At 52.5% G+C, this 15924-nt stretch overlaps 4 protein-coding genes across 4 annotated transcripts; 3 read left to right on the top strand and 1 right to left on the bottom strand.

Moving 5' to 3' along the window:
* Positions 1-215: 215 nt before the first annotated feature.
* On the top strand, positions 216-2040 carry RIB3 (3,4-dihydroxy 2-butanone 4-phosphate synthase). The gene is made up of 2 exons (XM_062946982.1): positions 216-917; positions 984-2040. The coding sequence occupies exons 1-2, from the start codon at positions 839-841 to the stop codon at positions 1625-1627; spliced, it is 723 nt and encodes a 240-aa protein (XP_062800736.1). The 5' UTR covers positions 216-838; the 3' UTR covers positions 1628-2040.
* QC764_406920 (uncharacterized protein) lies at positions 1918-6089 on the bottom strand. The gene is made up of 8 exons (XM_062946983.1): positions 5793-6089; positions 5287-5720; positions 5105-5141; positions 4947-5048; positions 4298-4891; positions 3909-4246; positions 2081-3850; positions 1918-2014 (listed from the first exon to the last, which is right to left on the bottom strand). The coding sequence occupies exons 2-7, from the start codon at positions 5404-5406 to the stop codon at positions 2372-2374; spliced, it is 2670 nt and encodes an 889-aa protein (XP_062800735.1). The 5' UTR covers positions 5407-5720; positions 5793-6089; the 3' UTR covers positions 1918-2014; positions 2081-2371.
* Positions 6090-9278: 3189 nt separating this feature from the next.
* QC764_406930 (uncharacterized protein) lies at positions 9279-13456 on the top strand (the record flags this gene model as incomplete). The annotated part of the gene is made up of 2 exons (XM_062946984.1): positions 9279-9992; positions 10053-13456. Exons 1-2 carry the CDS (start codon positions 9479-9481, stop codon positions 13454-13456), a joined length of 3918 nt encoding a protein of 1305 aa, XP_062800734.1. The 5' UTR covers positions 9279-9478.
* Positions 13457-13976: 520 nt separating this feature from the next.
* On the top strand, positions 13977-15924 carry rcd1 (RNA-binding protein, CCR4-NOT complex subunit Rcd1). Its single transcript, XM_062946985.1, has 4 exons — positions 13977-14762; positions 14821-14976; positions 15036-15411; positions 15467-15924. Exons 1-4 carry the CDS (start codon positions 14405-14407, stop codon positions 15642-15644), a joined length of 1068 nt encoding a protein of 355 aa, XP_062800733.1. The 5' UTR covers positions 13977-14404; the 3' UTR covers positions 15645-15924.

Raw genomic sequence — 15924 nt, 5'->3', positions numbered from 1 at the left:
AAGGACTTGCAGGGTTCCAGAACAATTCTAGCGTTGGCTCGGCGTTTGTGCCCCGCAGCCGTCCATCCATCAGCCGCGGGGAATCTGTTCCTGTGAAAGCCGAGCCGCCGCCCGCAGCGAGGAGCCAGATGAGAAATTCCATGTGGGCATGCGGTCAATGGCATGGCGGGTGTTTGTCAGCGACCGTCATCTTGTAGGGGACAATGTTATGTAAAGGGACCTGGATAGTTGGTAATTGGTGACATATTCATTCTCTCTCACTATCCCTCCCTTGAATTTGTAGATTTGTAAAAGCCATAGCAAATAGTGATCACGTCAAACAGACCAACTCTTCGGCATCGTCAGTGTGGTGAAAGTAACCCCACAATCGGGATACCCTGCCGCCCGCTGCCGAATAAAGACGTCCTCGTGTGACTTGTACCGAGCGACTGGGTTCACCGTCATAAATTGGCAGGTGATCACCGAGCTGTATATACATATATACCACTGTCTCGTCCCAATCCAGACTCCTCCTAAGGAAGCCGAGTAATGAAAGTCGCCGCCGCTATACAATAGGACCCTTGGTGCATTCGCCCCGAAGTCGCTCTCCAACTTTATAATTTTTCGGGGACCCCTCACAAGTCGCAATTGAGCCGACTGAACCCCCACTGCAACCGAACGACCTACCGAGCGCCAGCCAGACAGCTAACTCGGTCCCAGCACCACCATCATTGCGCGCGCGCATCCTGCTTGACCGTTGTCGCCGCAAACCAAACAAAATAATCTGAACGTTTATACCCTTTCAACTCTTGTGCCGTAGCGACTTCCAGTTGGAAGCGCACATAACAAAGCCCCAACAATGCCCTCCACCACCACCGCAGTCGACAACATCGACTCCTCACAGTTCGACTCCATCCCCGACACAATCGAGGCCTTCCGTATGCTCCCCCTTTCCCTCCCCTACCCAAACCCCCTATGCTAACTCCCCGCCCCCCGCCCCCCAGGCAACGGCGAATTCGTCGTCATCCTCGACGACCCCTCCCGCGAAAACGAAGCCGACCTCATCATCGCCGCCGAGTCAATCACGACCCAACAAATGGCCTTCATGATCCGGCACTCCAGCGGGCTCATCTGCGCCCCCATCCTCCCCGACCGCTGCTCGTCCCTCGACCTCCCCCAGATGGTCACCCACAACCAGGACCTCCGCACGACCGCCTACACCATCTCGGTCGACTCGGCCGACCCGTCCGTCACGACGGGCATCTCGGCCCACGACCGCGCGCTGGTGTGCAGGCAGCTTGCTGATCCTGCCTCCACCCCCGAGACGTTCAGGAGGCCGGGACATGTTTTTCCGCTTAGGGCGAGGGAGGGGGGTGTGAGGGATCGACGGGGGCATACCGAGGCTGCTATCGACTTGTGTAGGTTGGCAGGGAAGAAGCCTGCGGGAGTGATTAGCGAGTTGGTGGAGGATGGGATTGAGGTTGAGGGACGGGCGGTGAGGGAGGAGCCGGGGATGATGAGGGGGCAGGCGTGCGTGGATTTTGCGAGGAGGTGGGGGTTGAGGGTGGCGACGATTGCGGATATGGTTGAGTATCTTGAGAAGACGGAGGGGAAGTTGGTGAAGGAGGGGGTGAATGGGACGCAATAAGTTTGCGGGGAGACAAGAGTGTTGTACAAAGTTGGAGAGACGGCTCCCCCAGGGTGTGGTATATTGCTACGCTTGTGTTTCCGATATGGCTTTTGTCTCGCCTTTCTCTCTTACTTTTGCTTCACTGCAAGGTTGGATAGTCCCTCTGGCTTCTTGGCATAGAACACACATCACCACGAGGAGGCTGCTTTCTGCTGTCTTTGAAATCATGTAAATGCAAATTCTGTGGTATTTTAAGGTCTGGGGCGCATTGCGGGCATTTGGAGAGGTTAGGTGCTTTGCGGTAGATAAAAAAAAGAAGAGAAAGTGTTTTCCTTTTCGTGTGTTTCAGCAGGCGTGTGTGAAGTCGTTGGCGGAATCTTAAAAGTGGTATGGTCGGCGATTTGACTAGGTCTTCATCAGTCACTGCAAACAGGATTGCATGGAAGCTTGGGAGAGGAGCATCCCGATTACCTGCTCCGGGAACAGCTATAACAAATCAGAGGATACAAAACAACCACTCGTTATGTATGCAAACTAGATCGCTACCCATAAACCATGACCTATATACCTAACATAATCCCAAAAACGAAAGAGGGGGTATCACGCTCCTATTCCCATATTACCATCAGTTGTAGTGTCCGAGAGCATGACCCCGTGACCTATAACCATTCATCCCATCCATCCTTACACATATAATCATTCCCAAACATCCATCACACAATCATTAACCTCAACATCCATCATCACCATCATCAAGACTCATCAAGCCTGCCCCCGCCCCCCAGCCTGAATAACCAACAAACTAGCCCTGATCCCCGTGGTGATCAACCTCTCCGCCACCTCCCCAACGGTATTCTTCAGGTCCGGCACCCCGCCACCAGCAGCGCTACTGCTGCTCCCACTGACCTCAGCAAACCCCTTCTTGGCATTGCGTCGGCCCAAAACGACAACATCACCGGCATTGTCCCTCGTGTTGCCCACCGCTTGTTGAGCAAGCAGGATAATCTCCTTAAGTTCCTCCTTCCCAGTGGGGACATCCGCCTCAGAGAAATTCACTCTAGTAGCGAGGTCTTCCGGGAGAGAACTCTTGAGCGTGGCGTAAAGCGCACCATCCTCAACGTCAGTTCCAGAGACGGGAGAAGAAGAGACGGCAGTCTTGTTGGTCTCGCTGTTGTCTTCCGTCGTGGTGGTCGACGCAGCAGCGGATTTGGCAGTGGAGGACAGTTTTTCTTTTTCGCTGCTGTTGATCCGGACGATGGTGGCCGAGACGTGGGGGTTCTTGGCTAGTTGAAGAACGATGCGCAGCGCGACGCGGTCGTCGGCGCCGCCGAAGAAGGGGAAGAAGACGTGGTGGGACTTGTTGGCGACGGGGAGGACGGCGACGTCGGCTTGGTTGCGGATAGAGATGGCGGATTTGGTGCGTTGGAGCTCGGGGCGGTCGACGGGCTTGGTGATGCCGCCGAAGCCGTTGTCGATGAAGATGCCTGCGTTGCAGATGGCGGAGGCTTTCTCGAGGGTCTGGCTGATGAAATCGAGATGGGTGAAGGATTTGAAGCGCTCGTTGGTGTCGGCTGTGACGGGAAAGGACTGGTCTTCGGACATGGAGCCGCTTTCGCCCCAGGGGATCAGGGCGAAGTCGGAGGAGACTTCGTGGGCTTGGGTCATGAGAGTTTCGGCGTAGGAGTCGGCGGGGACGACGGCGACGCGGCCCGAGACGGCGACGTCGTGGAGCTGGGAGAAGGTGCGGAAGGCGTTGACCACGGGGTCGCGGAGAGAGTAAAAGTCTTCGCCTTCGGTGAGGTGCATGACGGATGAGGTACGGTCGGTGAGCTCGAGAATGCGCATACCGTGGACTTCCAGGGGGCGTTTCTTGATGATGACCTCGGCGGACTCGGCATCAGGGGTTTCGGGCTCGACCTGCTTCTTGGTGACGCTTTCAGGGCTGAGGATGGTGATGAAGGTGAAGAGGCTGGGGAGACTGTCGAGACGGAGATGAACCATGAGACGGCGGATCTGAGAGTCGACGCCCTTCTTGAGACCGCCCTGCAGGCTCTCAGAGGGGTTCAACTCGTTGCCGTCCCAGTCGATCTCACCCTTTCTCCATCGCTCAACCTTGGTTTGGTACCACTTGGGATACAGCAGCTTTGTCATGGGGGTCGTGGCTACGGTTGTGACCAAAGCCATAACAACGAACATGCTGAAGGTGGTTTCGGACAGGATACCTGCCTGGTAACCAATGTTCTGCAATATTGTCAGTATCCCCGTTACCAAAAGTTCCAGATCGTCACGCGACACTCACAAGCACGATCAACTCGACCAGACCCTTGCAAGACATCAGGGCGCCAATAGTGAAACTCTCACGCCAGAGCAGCTTGTTGGCGCGAGCTGCGAGGGTGCCACCAATGATCTTACCAGCAAAGGCGCAGGCAATGACCCCGATGCAGTAACCCCATGTGATACCATCGTTGAGAAGACCTAGGTTGGTCTTCAGCCCAGACAGGGCAAAGTACAAAGGCAGAAAGAGGACCGAGATTAGATCCTCAATCTTCTCAGTAAGCTTGATAGCGAAACCGCCATCGTGGGGACAGATCAGTCCCACCAGGAAGGCTCCAAAAATGGGATGAACACCAATGATTCCTGGTCCAGTTAGCGTATGTATGGGATCCTCGGGATATGATACCAACCCACCAGTAAACCAAGAGGAGGCCAGAACCATGAGCAAGGTCAGCGCAACCATTCCCTGGGTAGGGCCATTATGCAAGCTTCCGGTCCGCTTGAGGATCCAAATGAAGGGTGGTCGGATGGCGAAGATGAGGAACAGAGTCCAGCCAATGCAGCAGAGCAAGGCCCAGAGCGCGGCCAAGCCACTGCTGTTGTTGGTCAAGGCGACGCAGAGCGCGAGAAGCACCCAGCCTGTCACGTCATTTCCAATGCCGGCAGCCAGAACGGTGACACCGACACCCGAGCGGAGGAGGTTCAGCTCGGAGAGAATGCGGCAGAGGACGGGGAAGGCAGTGATCGCAAGGGCTGTACCGATGAACAATCCGAAGACGCCAAAGCCAATAGCTTCGTCGACGTGAAACTCCTTGTACAGACCCCAGGCAATGGCAAAGCCAAGGCCAAAGGGCAAGATCATGCCGGCCATGCCTACACTTAGGGCGGCCTTCCAATTTTGCGTGAAGAGACGGATGTCTACTTCCAACGCAACGAGAAACAAGAAAATGATGAGACCGAGGTTGGCGACATTGTTGAAGACTGGCATAGACGCAGGCGGGAAGATTGCTGTTGAATATAGTCAGTAACACCAAACACATCATCTTCACTCTAGGAAACATGCCGGCCTCAAACCCGGGTATCCTCATCATCACCGTGGGGCCCAACAGAATGCCGCCGAGAACCTCGGCGATAACACGAGGTTGGTGAAGCCATCGTAGCGGATCTGAACGGTTGGTTAGTCAGCATAAACTAGCTTCGTGAGATGACTAGGTAACTTACAAGCTAGTAGTTGACAGAAGATGATGACAATGATGGCCTGTGTGTTGTTGCACGCGTCTATTGTTAGTCAGGCCGAGAAACACGACGGCCCGGTCACCGCGTGGGCCGTGAAACGAAACACGGCCCGCGGCTCTGGACCTGGGAGTTGGTGAGGTCGGACGGCGGAGGTGTCAACGACATACCTGTACGATGAAAAGAGTGATGGGGTTGGAAGGCGTATACACAATCGGGTTGACGCCCTCGAGGACACCAGCTTGCGGAGGGGCTCCGGTGCTGTTGCCCGTAAGCTCACCGCCTGCCATCGTGTGTGTGGTACGTCCGTTTTGTGTTGATGGACGTGTCAGACGACGAGCGAGCACAACAAGAACAAAGTCACCGAAAAGAGAAGAAAAAGGTCGAGGGAAAGAGGGCCGGTCTCGTCTCCAGATGTGGTCGAAACAAAATGACCTGGGGCACGGGGACCTGACCTGGAGGAGTCGGGGAGATGGAGATGACTATATATCACTTCTGACAGAATATGCCCCCGGACCGGGCTGTTTGCTGCATGTCCATGGGTAGCTATCTTGGGCAGGTAGCTCTGCTTGGTATCGCCATTTCCACGTGACGGCGCACCGGGCTGAGTCGAGAAACAAGCTTCTCATTAGCCTTTCTTGTGTGGTTGATGAAACAGGATTGATGAGGCACCCACAGCTGCCTGAGTGATCCATCAGTACTTGGCGGGCAATTGACGGGCAACGAGGGAGCGGGCGCTGTGTCTCGCTCAGTTCGCTCTGTTCCCGCCGCCCTGGCCGCTTTCGCCTTTGTTCAGCTGATGCTTTTCTCTGGTAACCCTCCTCTCCTCTTCCCATCCCTCCAACAAGGGGTCAGCAGAGCAACCGGGGGGCAGCGCCGGGACATCGTCAGGCATCACAAGCAAGTCGCTGTCGGGTCAGATATCAAGAGTCTCGATCTCTGAATGGCTGCTCCGTTTGGCGTTCCATCCGACACCCCTCCCCGGGTTCTGCGCAAGCGGGAGCCAAGATCCGCGCTAACGGTGGTGCCAATTAATGCCAAGGAGGTCCGGACCGGCTCCAGCCTCTCTGCTCCTGGGCGAACCGTTTTGCCATCATCGCCGCCTCCTCTTTTGTCGCCAATTGCGCTTCCCCCACAAGTGACACGGAACTTTTGATGGGGAAACACAGCAGAGAGCCTCTGAGATATTTATTGTCATCTAGAGGCCTGTCAAACACGGCAAACACCCGACCACGGAGCTCTGATTCCACCTGAGCATATGCTGTGAACCCTAACCCTCATGCATCTCTCCCAGAAGAGCATCTCTTGAGCGGTTAGTTCGTGCTCTGCAGCCTGCCATTATCGCCCATCGTTCATCTCAACCAACAGGTGTACAGCTTCTGCCCTGCATCGACCTGCATCATCACCACCCACTACCAACAAGACCCGATATCAGAAATCAGTCAGAAATCAGCATGCTGCGGAACGTCGTATGGTGTGAATGATTCTCGCCCATCTCAGCGTCTTCCAAAAACAATGGCCTCCACTTCAGCACGTGCCTATAGAATTGGTTGGCGAGAGAGGGGACTGTTGAATTTAAGGCCTGAGAAATAAGGTAGTATTGCATGGCGCTAGGCCGCCAGGTCTGTGGAGGACTAACGGAATTACGTGAGGTGAGCTATATAAGAAAAGAAGGTTTTGGGGTTTATAGGGTATTTAAATACTTTGGTATTACTCTTTTATTAGTTTTCGATTTCTTTAGTTAATTAGTATTATAATCAATATTATATTTACAAATATAATTTAAATAATTTATAAACTGTAGTTTTAATAGTTATAATTTCCAATAATAATGTTTTATAAATAAGCTCTAATTTTATTATTATTAAATTAAGGTCAATTAACTTTATTAATAATAACTTTATTATTATTATAACTATCTTCAATTTAAAACATAGTATATTTATTAAGGTTGCTAGTTAAAATAAGGAGGATTAATAATTTATAGAAAATATATTTGACTATGAAGTTCTAGCGTAAGTATTATAAAATTAAATTTGAAAAATTTAAATTTGAAAAACTAATAAATATTTAAACGATAAACTGAAAAAAGAAATTTATACATTAAATATTATTGTGTCACAGCACCAAAGCGAAGCTCATGGGAAAATAGAGTGTGAAGCTTGAGAAGAGCAGCGCCGCTTCGGCGGTATTCAGACACTGCTTTGTAAAGAGCTTTGCTTCCTTTTTCCTTCCGCTTGCGCAATAACAAGACATTTACTTTAGTCTTTAGTTGGCACTGTGACATATTGTTATATTAACAATTAAAATAAAACTATTAATACTTTTATAAGCTAAAAGAAACACCTCTTCAAAAATAGAAAGTTTGAGAACTCAAAATATTATTAATAATCATAGAATTTAATGACTTAAGAATAGACTCTTAATATATGAATATTTATAACTAGCAATTATATTAAAATTTATAAACTAAATAATGTTAAGGAATATTATTAATTTAGTTAGTATGAAAAAAAGTTAGTTTATTATAAAAACTAAAACAAAAATTAAAAATATAAAAGCTATAAAATAAGTTATAAAATAGATGAAACTTTTGTTAAAAATAATCTTATGAAATTTACCCGAAAAGGTTTATTTAAATGGATATACTAAATTTAAAGCCTAAAGATAAGGTAATATTATATAACTTTAAATCGCTAGGTTTATATAAAACTAACGGGATTACCCAAGGTAAATTTTAAGAATAAGAAGTCTTAGCTTTTATAAAATATACCAACACTCCTAATACTACCGTTTCACTAAATTTCGGCTTTTTCAGCTAGCTAATATTATAACCAATAATATACCTATAATTATAACTTGATCAAGTTGTAAGTCCTGGTTTTAATAGGAATAGCTCTCAATCGACGAGCATCAACATTGTTATTTGTTTATTCCAAGACTTTTGCACTACAAGGAAACCACCCTCCCAAAACACTTGGCCGTTATTGGAACGCCATGTTTCTATCTTGAGCTGGAACAAACCGAGAAGCCCAGAAAACAAAACCGAGGCCTTGACCAGCAACCAGAGAAATCCAGAGCTTGGCGTTTCCAAACATATCCGAAACGACCTCCTCCGGCCATGGACTTTGGAACATGGGAAAGCCGTACTCCTTCCCAGTCTTTTCTTCTCCCAGAGAGGCTAAAGGTGGCATGCCAAGGTAAGCCGACACCTCGGTGCCGCACGGCGCAGTCCTCCAACCGCCGCAGATGATCTGTGCCGCTCTCCCGCGAGGCCAGCCAGGCCAAACCGCTTCCAAGAACGTCTTCCGCAAATTTATGATGACAGGCGGGAAGGGGAGATCTCAGATCTTAGCTTGCCACAGCCCCCAACTCCCGTCTCCAACCGGCACTTTAGACTTGCACTTGGACACTGCCATGCTTGTCTCGTTTGGGGTCTGTTTGTCCAGACCTCTCTTAGTCATTATATCCAACCAACACGACTCACATCTCAAGTGAAGCCAACTAGTGCAGATCTCTCATCGTGAATGTTCATCTGGTCCTAGACCTAGCCCAGTCCGGAGCCCGGGCCGGCCGGTAATCCAAGTCCAAACAGATCAGGCCCGACCGGCCTTGGAAGCCCGGACACAGCGCACATTAGTGGTTGGCCTGCCATACACTGAGCTACTGAAACCGGCTAGCAGCACATCCCACAGCCATACTTTGGAGAAGTCTCCAACGGAAACTCGTTCTCCCTGTTATCCATCATCTACACAGCACAAATGCCAGCAAGTGCTGTTAGTCCCCATCACAGGACGGCCGGGCCGGGGTCCCCATCTGGTCCCCAGTACCAAACTTGTGGTCCTTTGCCCTTCTCATCTAACCTGTCCCGTCTCTACTGAAAGCAAGATAGAGTTGCTCAGACGAGGGTCAACTTCAAGCCGACCGCCACTTTATCTTCACATTATGCAAGGAACGTTATGTAAGTTCTATGCTAGGAATGGGCTCTCAACCGTTGACCAGGTTGATTGTATCAAGACCTTGTGCTTGTTCCATTTCGTCCGCGTAGTGGTCCGTCACGACAGGTCGACCTTGGCTTGGTATCCAGGTTAAGTGAGGTGATATTCAAGGCGGCCTATCCCCAGGACTTTCTTTCTCCTTTCATCCCATCATTCAGAGTTTTCTTCTCTCTTCGCATTTTTGAATTCTCAATTGACCAAGTATCACAAGAAGGAATTTAGTTACGTTTCTCTTCTCCCTATGCTTGGTAACACACCTTCATCTTTTTTTTTGATATACTTTTCTCTTTTGTCTCTTTATCGACTTGACATTACACGACATCGTCTTATCTCTGCTTTGGTAACAGAGGGATAGCGGCCCAAAATGAAACTGCTGCCCGTTTTTGCCGTCTCCCTCTTGGGCTCTACAGCCCAAGCAGGGCTTTTCTCTCGTGCCCCGGGAGGTGGGTTCTTTGGTGGGAGCTTTGGATTTGGGTTTGGAAGTGGCAACAATGGCAACAATAACAATAATGTCGACGGCCCTGGTTCAGATGGCGAATTCAACACAGCTGTTGACGGCCCTGGTCCAAACGGGGAGAACTTTGACCCTACCGCTGCCGGTCCTGGGTTTAATGGTGGTGGCGGTGGTTATGGGGGTGGATATGGAGGAGGGTACAACGGCAGTGGAAGAGGTCAAAGCTGGAGGAGTAGATGGAGAGGGAGATTCCGTGGCGGATCCAGCAATGGAAATGGCAACGGCAACGGTCAAGGACAAGCCGGCAACGGACAAGGTGGTGAAAATGGCGCTGGCGATGCCCAGCAGCCGCCCCAACCAAAGAATGTCCTCATGAAAATCGGGAATACTATCCTCCCGCCCGGAGGGCAATGCACCTTTGACGGTATAACCCCCTTCCTCCACTCCTTTTGTTTCTTCCTCTGATAACTAACCCCCCCTGTAGATCTCACTCAAGAACCAATCCTCCTTTTTCCTCAGGGAGCCCTCAACAGAACTTACCTCGCCGTTGGTCTCTCCATGTCTCTTAATATCTCCTCCTTTGCAGCCTTCGATCCCACTTCGCTCGTTGCAGCAGCACAGTTGTCCTTGACGTACCTCCAGTCGGGGCTGAGACTGCGGGATTTTGAGAACCCGGTGTTGACGTCGGAGACGAACCCACTGGTGCCGTTTATGATGGTCAATGGGGGGAATGGGACGGGGCAGGTGATGATGATTACTATGCTGTATACCCAGCCTCAGCCGTTGGTTATTGAGGAGGGGGTTCAGATTGGTTTGGCGGAGATTGCGGGGAGTGAGACGGGGGAGGGGAGGGGGGGATTTGACTTGCAGGGCTTTTTGGAGGGGTGTGGTGTTACGAGTGGGGTTGTGGGGAGTGGGTTGGTGATGGTTAATGAGACGATTAATGGGAATGCTGGAGCGGGAGCAGGGGGTGAGGCTGGTGCTGGTGCCAGTGCTGGTGCTGATGCTTCTGCCACTGCTGGGGCTACGGCTACAGCTACAGCTGGGGCTGATGCTTCTGCCACTGCTGGAGCCGGGGCCGGTGCTGCTGGTAACGCAACTGCTGGGGCTGGGGCCGAGGCTGGAGCAGCTGGCAATGCTACTGCTGGTGCTGGTGCCGATGCGAATGCCGGGGCTGGCGCTGCTGCCGGAGGAGAACAAGTCACCACAATCATCACCACCGGTGCCGACGGTCAGGTGGCTACTCTCACATCTACCATCGCTGCTGCCGGAGCGGGTGCCACTGCTGGAGCTGATGCCTCTGCCAATGCTACAGCTGGTGCAGGTGCAGGTGCTGATGCCAACGCTGGTGCCAGTGCCGGTGCCAGCGCAGGAGCTGGGACAGATGCCGCGGTGACAGTCATCACCACCACTGATGCCGCCGGCTCGGTAGCAACCCTCACTTCCACCTTGGCTGGTGGTGCTGCTGGAGCCGGAGCAGGAGCTGTCACAGTCATCACAGCAACTGATGCTGCTGGAGCCGTCGCAACTGTCACTTCTACTCTCGCTGGGGGTGACGCCGATGTTGCCGCCAATGCTACTGCCGGAGCAGGAGCCGGGGCTGATGCCAATGCCGGAGCTGGGACGGACGCAGCAGCAACTGTCAGCGCCGGAGCCGGTGCCAACGCAGGAGCTGATGCTAACACCAGTGCTGGTGCTAATGTCGGAGCGGCAGCCAGTGCAAATGCTAGTGCTGGGGCTTCTGCGGGTGCGGGTGCGGGCGCTGATGCGAATGCTGGTGCTGGTGCTGGTGCTACTGCCACTGCTGGAGCAGATGCTGCCGCTACCGCTACTGCAGGTGCTGGTGCCGGAGCGGAAGCCGGGGCCGGGGCCGGGGCCGATGCAAATGCCGGTGCCGGAGCAGCAGCAAACGCCACCGCTACCGCCGATGCTGGCGCTGGTGCAGGAGCAGCAGCAACAATCGCCACCATCAGCACAACCGACGCCGCCGGGCAACCTACCGTCATCACCACTACCGTTGCCCCTGGTGTCCTCCCCAACCCGGGGGTTGTTGGCACTGGAGATGCTGGTGCTGGTGCTGGTGCTGGGGCAGGTGCTAACGCTACGGCGGGGGCATCAAGGGCTCTTACGACGCTCACGCAGGAGGTTACCATCACTGTTACTGACGAGGCGAACGTGGCGGTTACGTCTACGATTACGTTTGTGTCGACGATTATGGTCGCTGATACTACGGGAGCAGGAGCAGGATGTGAGGCTACTCCTGAGCCGGTTACGGTGACGGTTACTGTTACTGCTGGGGCGGAGGCGGGGGCGAGTGCTACTGCTGGTGCTGGAGCTGATTCTGGGTCGGAGTCGGGATCTGGGTCTGGATCTGGTAGTGGTTCTGGATCAGGATCTGGCAACGGGTCGGGCTCAGGGTCAGGATCGGACCCTGGCTGTGATGTTTGTGACCAGATCAACGGTGGTGATAATAAAGACAACAACGGCAATGGTAACGGAAATGACAATGGAAACGGTAGAGGAAACGACAACGGAAACGATAACGGTAACGGCAATGGGGATGGAAACGGTGATGATGAGCCCTGCGATATTTGCGACAGCGTGAATGGCGGTGGGGATAATGACAACAAGGATAACAAGGACAACAAGGACAACAACGACAACAAGGGCGGTTCTAACGGCTCCGGCTCCGGCAACGCCGGCTCTGACGATAACAGAGACGGTGGGCGCAATGGTGGTGACTCGGGATCTGACAACAAGGAGCCATGCGATATCTGCGAGAGCATCCACGGTGGTGACAACAAGGACGGAAAGGACAGGGGCGACTCTGGTTCTGGTTCAGATCGTGGCAGCACCGATGATGGTCGTGAGAATAAGGATGATAAGGACCGAGATGGCAACAACCGTGACTATGGATCTGGTGGCTCTCGAGGGGGCTCTGGTGATGATGACCAGAACGACCGTGAGAACAAGGACAATAAGGATGGCATGGACGGTATGGACAAGGGCAATAAGGATAACAAGGACAAGAATAACAAGGACAAGGATAACGGCAACGGCGACGATAGAGGCAGCTCTGGGTCCGGCTCTGATAGCCCGTGCCAGCGCCCGGGAGGCGACTGCAACAACATGGGCGGTGGCCGCGGAAACAGCACATCCACTGGCGGCACTGACTCCAAAGACAACAAGGACAACAAGGACAACAAGGACAACAAGGACAACAAGGACAACAAGGACAACAAGGACAACAAGGACAACAAGGACAACAAGGACAACAAGGACAACAAGGACAATAAGGATAATATGGGCAACGGAGGCAATCGCGACGGCCAAAACGGAGAGAACAACAACGGCGAGGGCAAAGACCCCAACAGCCCATGCAGCACCTGCAGCGAAGGCGGCTCGCAGACCACAACAGACGCCGGATCCAACGGCGACGACGACAACAACAGGCGTCCTGCGCCCACGTCAACGGCATCTGGTGGGGGTGAGGGAAAAGACGGTAAAGGTAGCAACGGCGGAACAGGTCCGATAACCTCCTCCATGACTGATAACACTCCTTCCCCGACGAATGCTGACACGGCTGGCAGCGCACCAACATCAGTATTCAAACTGACGGTAATATACCCGATCGATGCCACGACGTCGGCTGGGAACGGAACGATACCTGCTGGTGCTGCGGCTCAGGCAGGGATGAACGACTCGCCCAGCGTTGAAACGGCTGCCGCCACCGCTTTGGGGGCCGAGAGCACCGATTTAGCTTCTTCTAGTAGCTCTGGGCCGGCGATTGTGGTTGTTGGGAGTGGAGCGATGAAGGAGGCTCATCCTGGGGCTGTTTCGGCGTTGCTTCTTGGGGGGGTTGCGGTTGTTTTCTTTGTATTTTTGTAGTTTTGGGAAAGGAAAAGGGGATTGGACTGGGAGGATGCATTGCATTGGGATGGTGTTATGGTTGATTGTTTTGTTTTGGTATTGGGAGTTATACTAGGGCTGGTTGCTATAGATAGATATCCCTTGGGTAGACTAGAGGTCTGATAGTCTCTGCGGTCCAGAGCACCGGGTTTGGCGGGATTTGATTTGGGCGTTTTAAAAGGTTACTATATTGAGGCCTGGTTCAGCTCTCAGTATTTCTCTTCTTCCTATTAGCTATCTATTCTGGAGTGATATTTTAAACTAGATGCTTTTTACAATGACACTAGATCGGATGCAAGTGATTAGAGAGCAAGTGAATAGGGAGCAAGTAGATAGGACGACAGAAACCCTGGCCACATGATGCAATGCAAGTGAGGAAGATGACCAGCTGCTGCAGACGGACACAGGAAGGAATTCTCCGGACGATACACAAAGAGCAGACGGATGAGCTTTACAAACGGCCAGTCCCATCTTGGCTGCCAAGATAAAGGAGCAGCCCAACCCAATAGGCCCAAGCCAAGGAGCAAGAGAGAATCCCCCACAGTGGCCCGTGCTCAACAGCCGAAAACCGCCGTCAAAGTGCGGCTCTGAACTCTGGACGCTTCGATGCATCCTCCACCCAGCAGCAACCCTGCCCGACAAGAAACTCCCATCTTTAACCACCCCTCCAACCACACTTCCACTCAACCACACAAACCACCGACCGACAAGCACCCAGCTCATGACGTCCGCGCCCACTCTCGATACTGTCCCACCTTCTTCTCAGCAAACTGGCCATACTAGATAACAGAAAAGAAACCACCATACCCATCTTTGTCTGCTATCTCCACAATTTCACATCGCGCAACCGCTACCTGCTACCTACCCCCGTCTTCATCTGCCTCTCTCGCTACGCCAGCACAATCACGCGCTTCCACCGCCGACAAGATGATGCCCAACCCGCACGTATATGGCCACCACCAGTATCCCCAGGCAGACTCGGCCTGGATGCACCAGCAGACATCGCACCAGCACCACGTCCAGGCCGCTGCTCAGGGTGCTGTGAATGTGGCCCAGCAGCAATATCACAACCGCCTGGCTGGCGCTCACAATGGCGTCAATGCCCTGGCGCAGAGCCACGCGCAGGAGAGCTCGTTGGATGCGTCCGTCTCGGAGGACAATAGACGGACACTGCAGTACATCGCCGATCTGCTTGATGAGAACACGCGCGAGGCGGCCTTGTTGGAGCTCAGCAAGAAGCGGGAACAGGTACCCGAGTTGGCACTTATCTTGTGGCACTCGTTTGGTAGGATATCTTCGCCTCTCTTTTCTCTGGCATACTTTAGGCTAACAAGTGACATTAGGCGTCATGACCTCGCTCCTTCAGGAGATCATCAGCGTGTACAGCTTGTTGAACCCATCGCAACTCACTGCGGCGGCTTCCAACAGAGTGTGCAACGCGCTGGCTCTCCTCCAGTGTGTTGCGTCGCACAACGAGACACGCACATTGTTCCTAAGCGGTAAGGCGCGCCGGCTATAGTTTATTGTTTTTTGATATGCTTGCTGACATACCCTCCAGCTCATATTCCTCTTTTCCTGTATCCGTTCCTCAACACAACCTCCAAGTCTAGGCCGTTCGAATACTTGCGGCTCACGTCGTTGGGAGTGATCGGTGCGCTGGTTAAGAATGACTCGACTGAGGTGATCAACTTCCTGTTGACCACCGAGATCATTCCTCTCTGTCTTCGCATCATGGAGACGGGGTCCGAGCTCAGCAAGACGGTGGCGATTTTCATTGTCCAGAAGATTCTGCTCGACGACAACGGCCTCAACTATATTTGCGCCACATACGAGCGATTCTATGCGGTCGGGACAGTGTTGAGCAACATGGTGGGCCAGCTTGTCGAACAGCAAACGGCTAGGCTCCTGAAGCATGTTGTGCGATGCTTCCTTAGGTGAGTACTCCTTGGTCGCTGTCTACCAGCGTCACGCTGACTAGGTGCGCAACAGGTTGAGCGATAATGCGAGAGCCCGTGAGGCGTTGCGTCAGTGCCTCCCAGAGCCTCTGCGAGACAACACTTTTGCCGCCGTCCTTCGGGATGACGCCGCAACAAAGCGTTGTCTGCACCAGCTCGTTGTCAACCTTCAGGAAAATGTAGTCGAACCCAGCGGCCAACTTGGAATCTGAACCAGCATGTGCTTTCAGCAACACCGGAGCTAACTGAGAATAAGTAGCAGGGAAAGGACATGATGCTCGACCGCCTCTATAAATAAGCGGGGATTTCTTTCTTGTCTCTAGAACTAAGCGACAGTCCTACATGAGACAGCACGACGACGCGGCACTGTTTTTTATTCGATACCACAACGATACCAACCACCACCACCATAAACATTCATGCACACACACGCAAACACACCAATGTATATCCACCTAAACAGCACACATTGCCGATTCAACGGTTTTTCAC

Source organism: Podospora pseudoanserina, chromosome 4 (genome assembly GCF_035222485.1).
Source record: "Podospora pseudoanserina strain CBS 124.78 chromosome 4, whole genome shotgun sequence".
NCBI lineage: Eukaryota > Fungi > Ascomycota > Sordariomycetes > Sordariales > Podosporaceae > Podospora > Podospora pseudoanserina.
The sequence above is the reverse complement of the archived record's forward strand: the minus strand, read 5'-3'. Positions and strand labels throughout refer to the sequence as shown.

Bases quoted from the DNA above. Each gene is read 5' to 3' on its own strand.
- RIB3 (XM_062946982.1), top strand. From the start codon at position 839: ATGCCCTCCACCACCACCGCAGTCGACAACATCGACTCCTCACAGTTC. The intron at 918-983 runs GTATGCTCCCCC...CCCGCCCCCCAG, and splicing joins CGACACAATCGAGGCCTTCC to GCAACGGCGAATTCGTCGTC.
- QC764_406920 (XM_062946983.1), bottom strand. From the start codon at position 5,406: ATGGCAGGCGGTGAGCTTACGGGCAACAGCACCGGAGCCCCTCCGCAA. The intron at 5,142-5,286 runs GTATGTCGTTGA...AACAACACACAG, and splicing joins TCACTCTTTTCATCGTACAG to GCCATCATTGTCATCATCTT. The intron at 5,049-5,104 runs GTAAGTTACCTA...CCAACCGTTCAG, and splicing joins CTTCTGTCAACTACTAGCTT to ATCCGCTACGATGGCTTCAC.
- rcd1 (XM_062946985.1), top strand. From the start codon at position 14,405: ATGATGCCCAACCCGCACGTATATGGCCACCACCAGTATCCCCAGGCA. The intron at 14,763-14,820 runs GTAGGATATCTT...AAGTGACATTAG, and splicing joins TATCTTGTGGCACTCGTTTG to GCGTCATGACCTCGCTCCTT. The intron at 15,412-15,466 runs GTGAGTACTCCT...GGTGCGCAACAG, and splicing joins GTTGTGCGATGCTTCCTTAG to GTTGAGCGATAATGCGAGAG.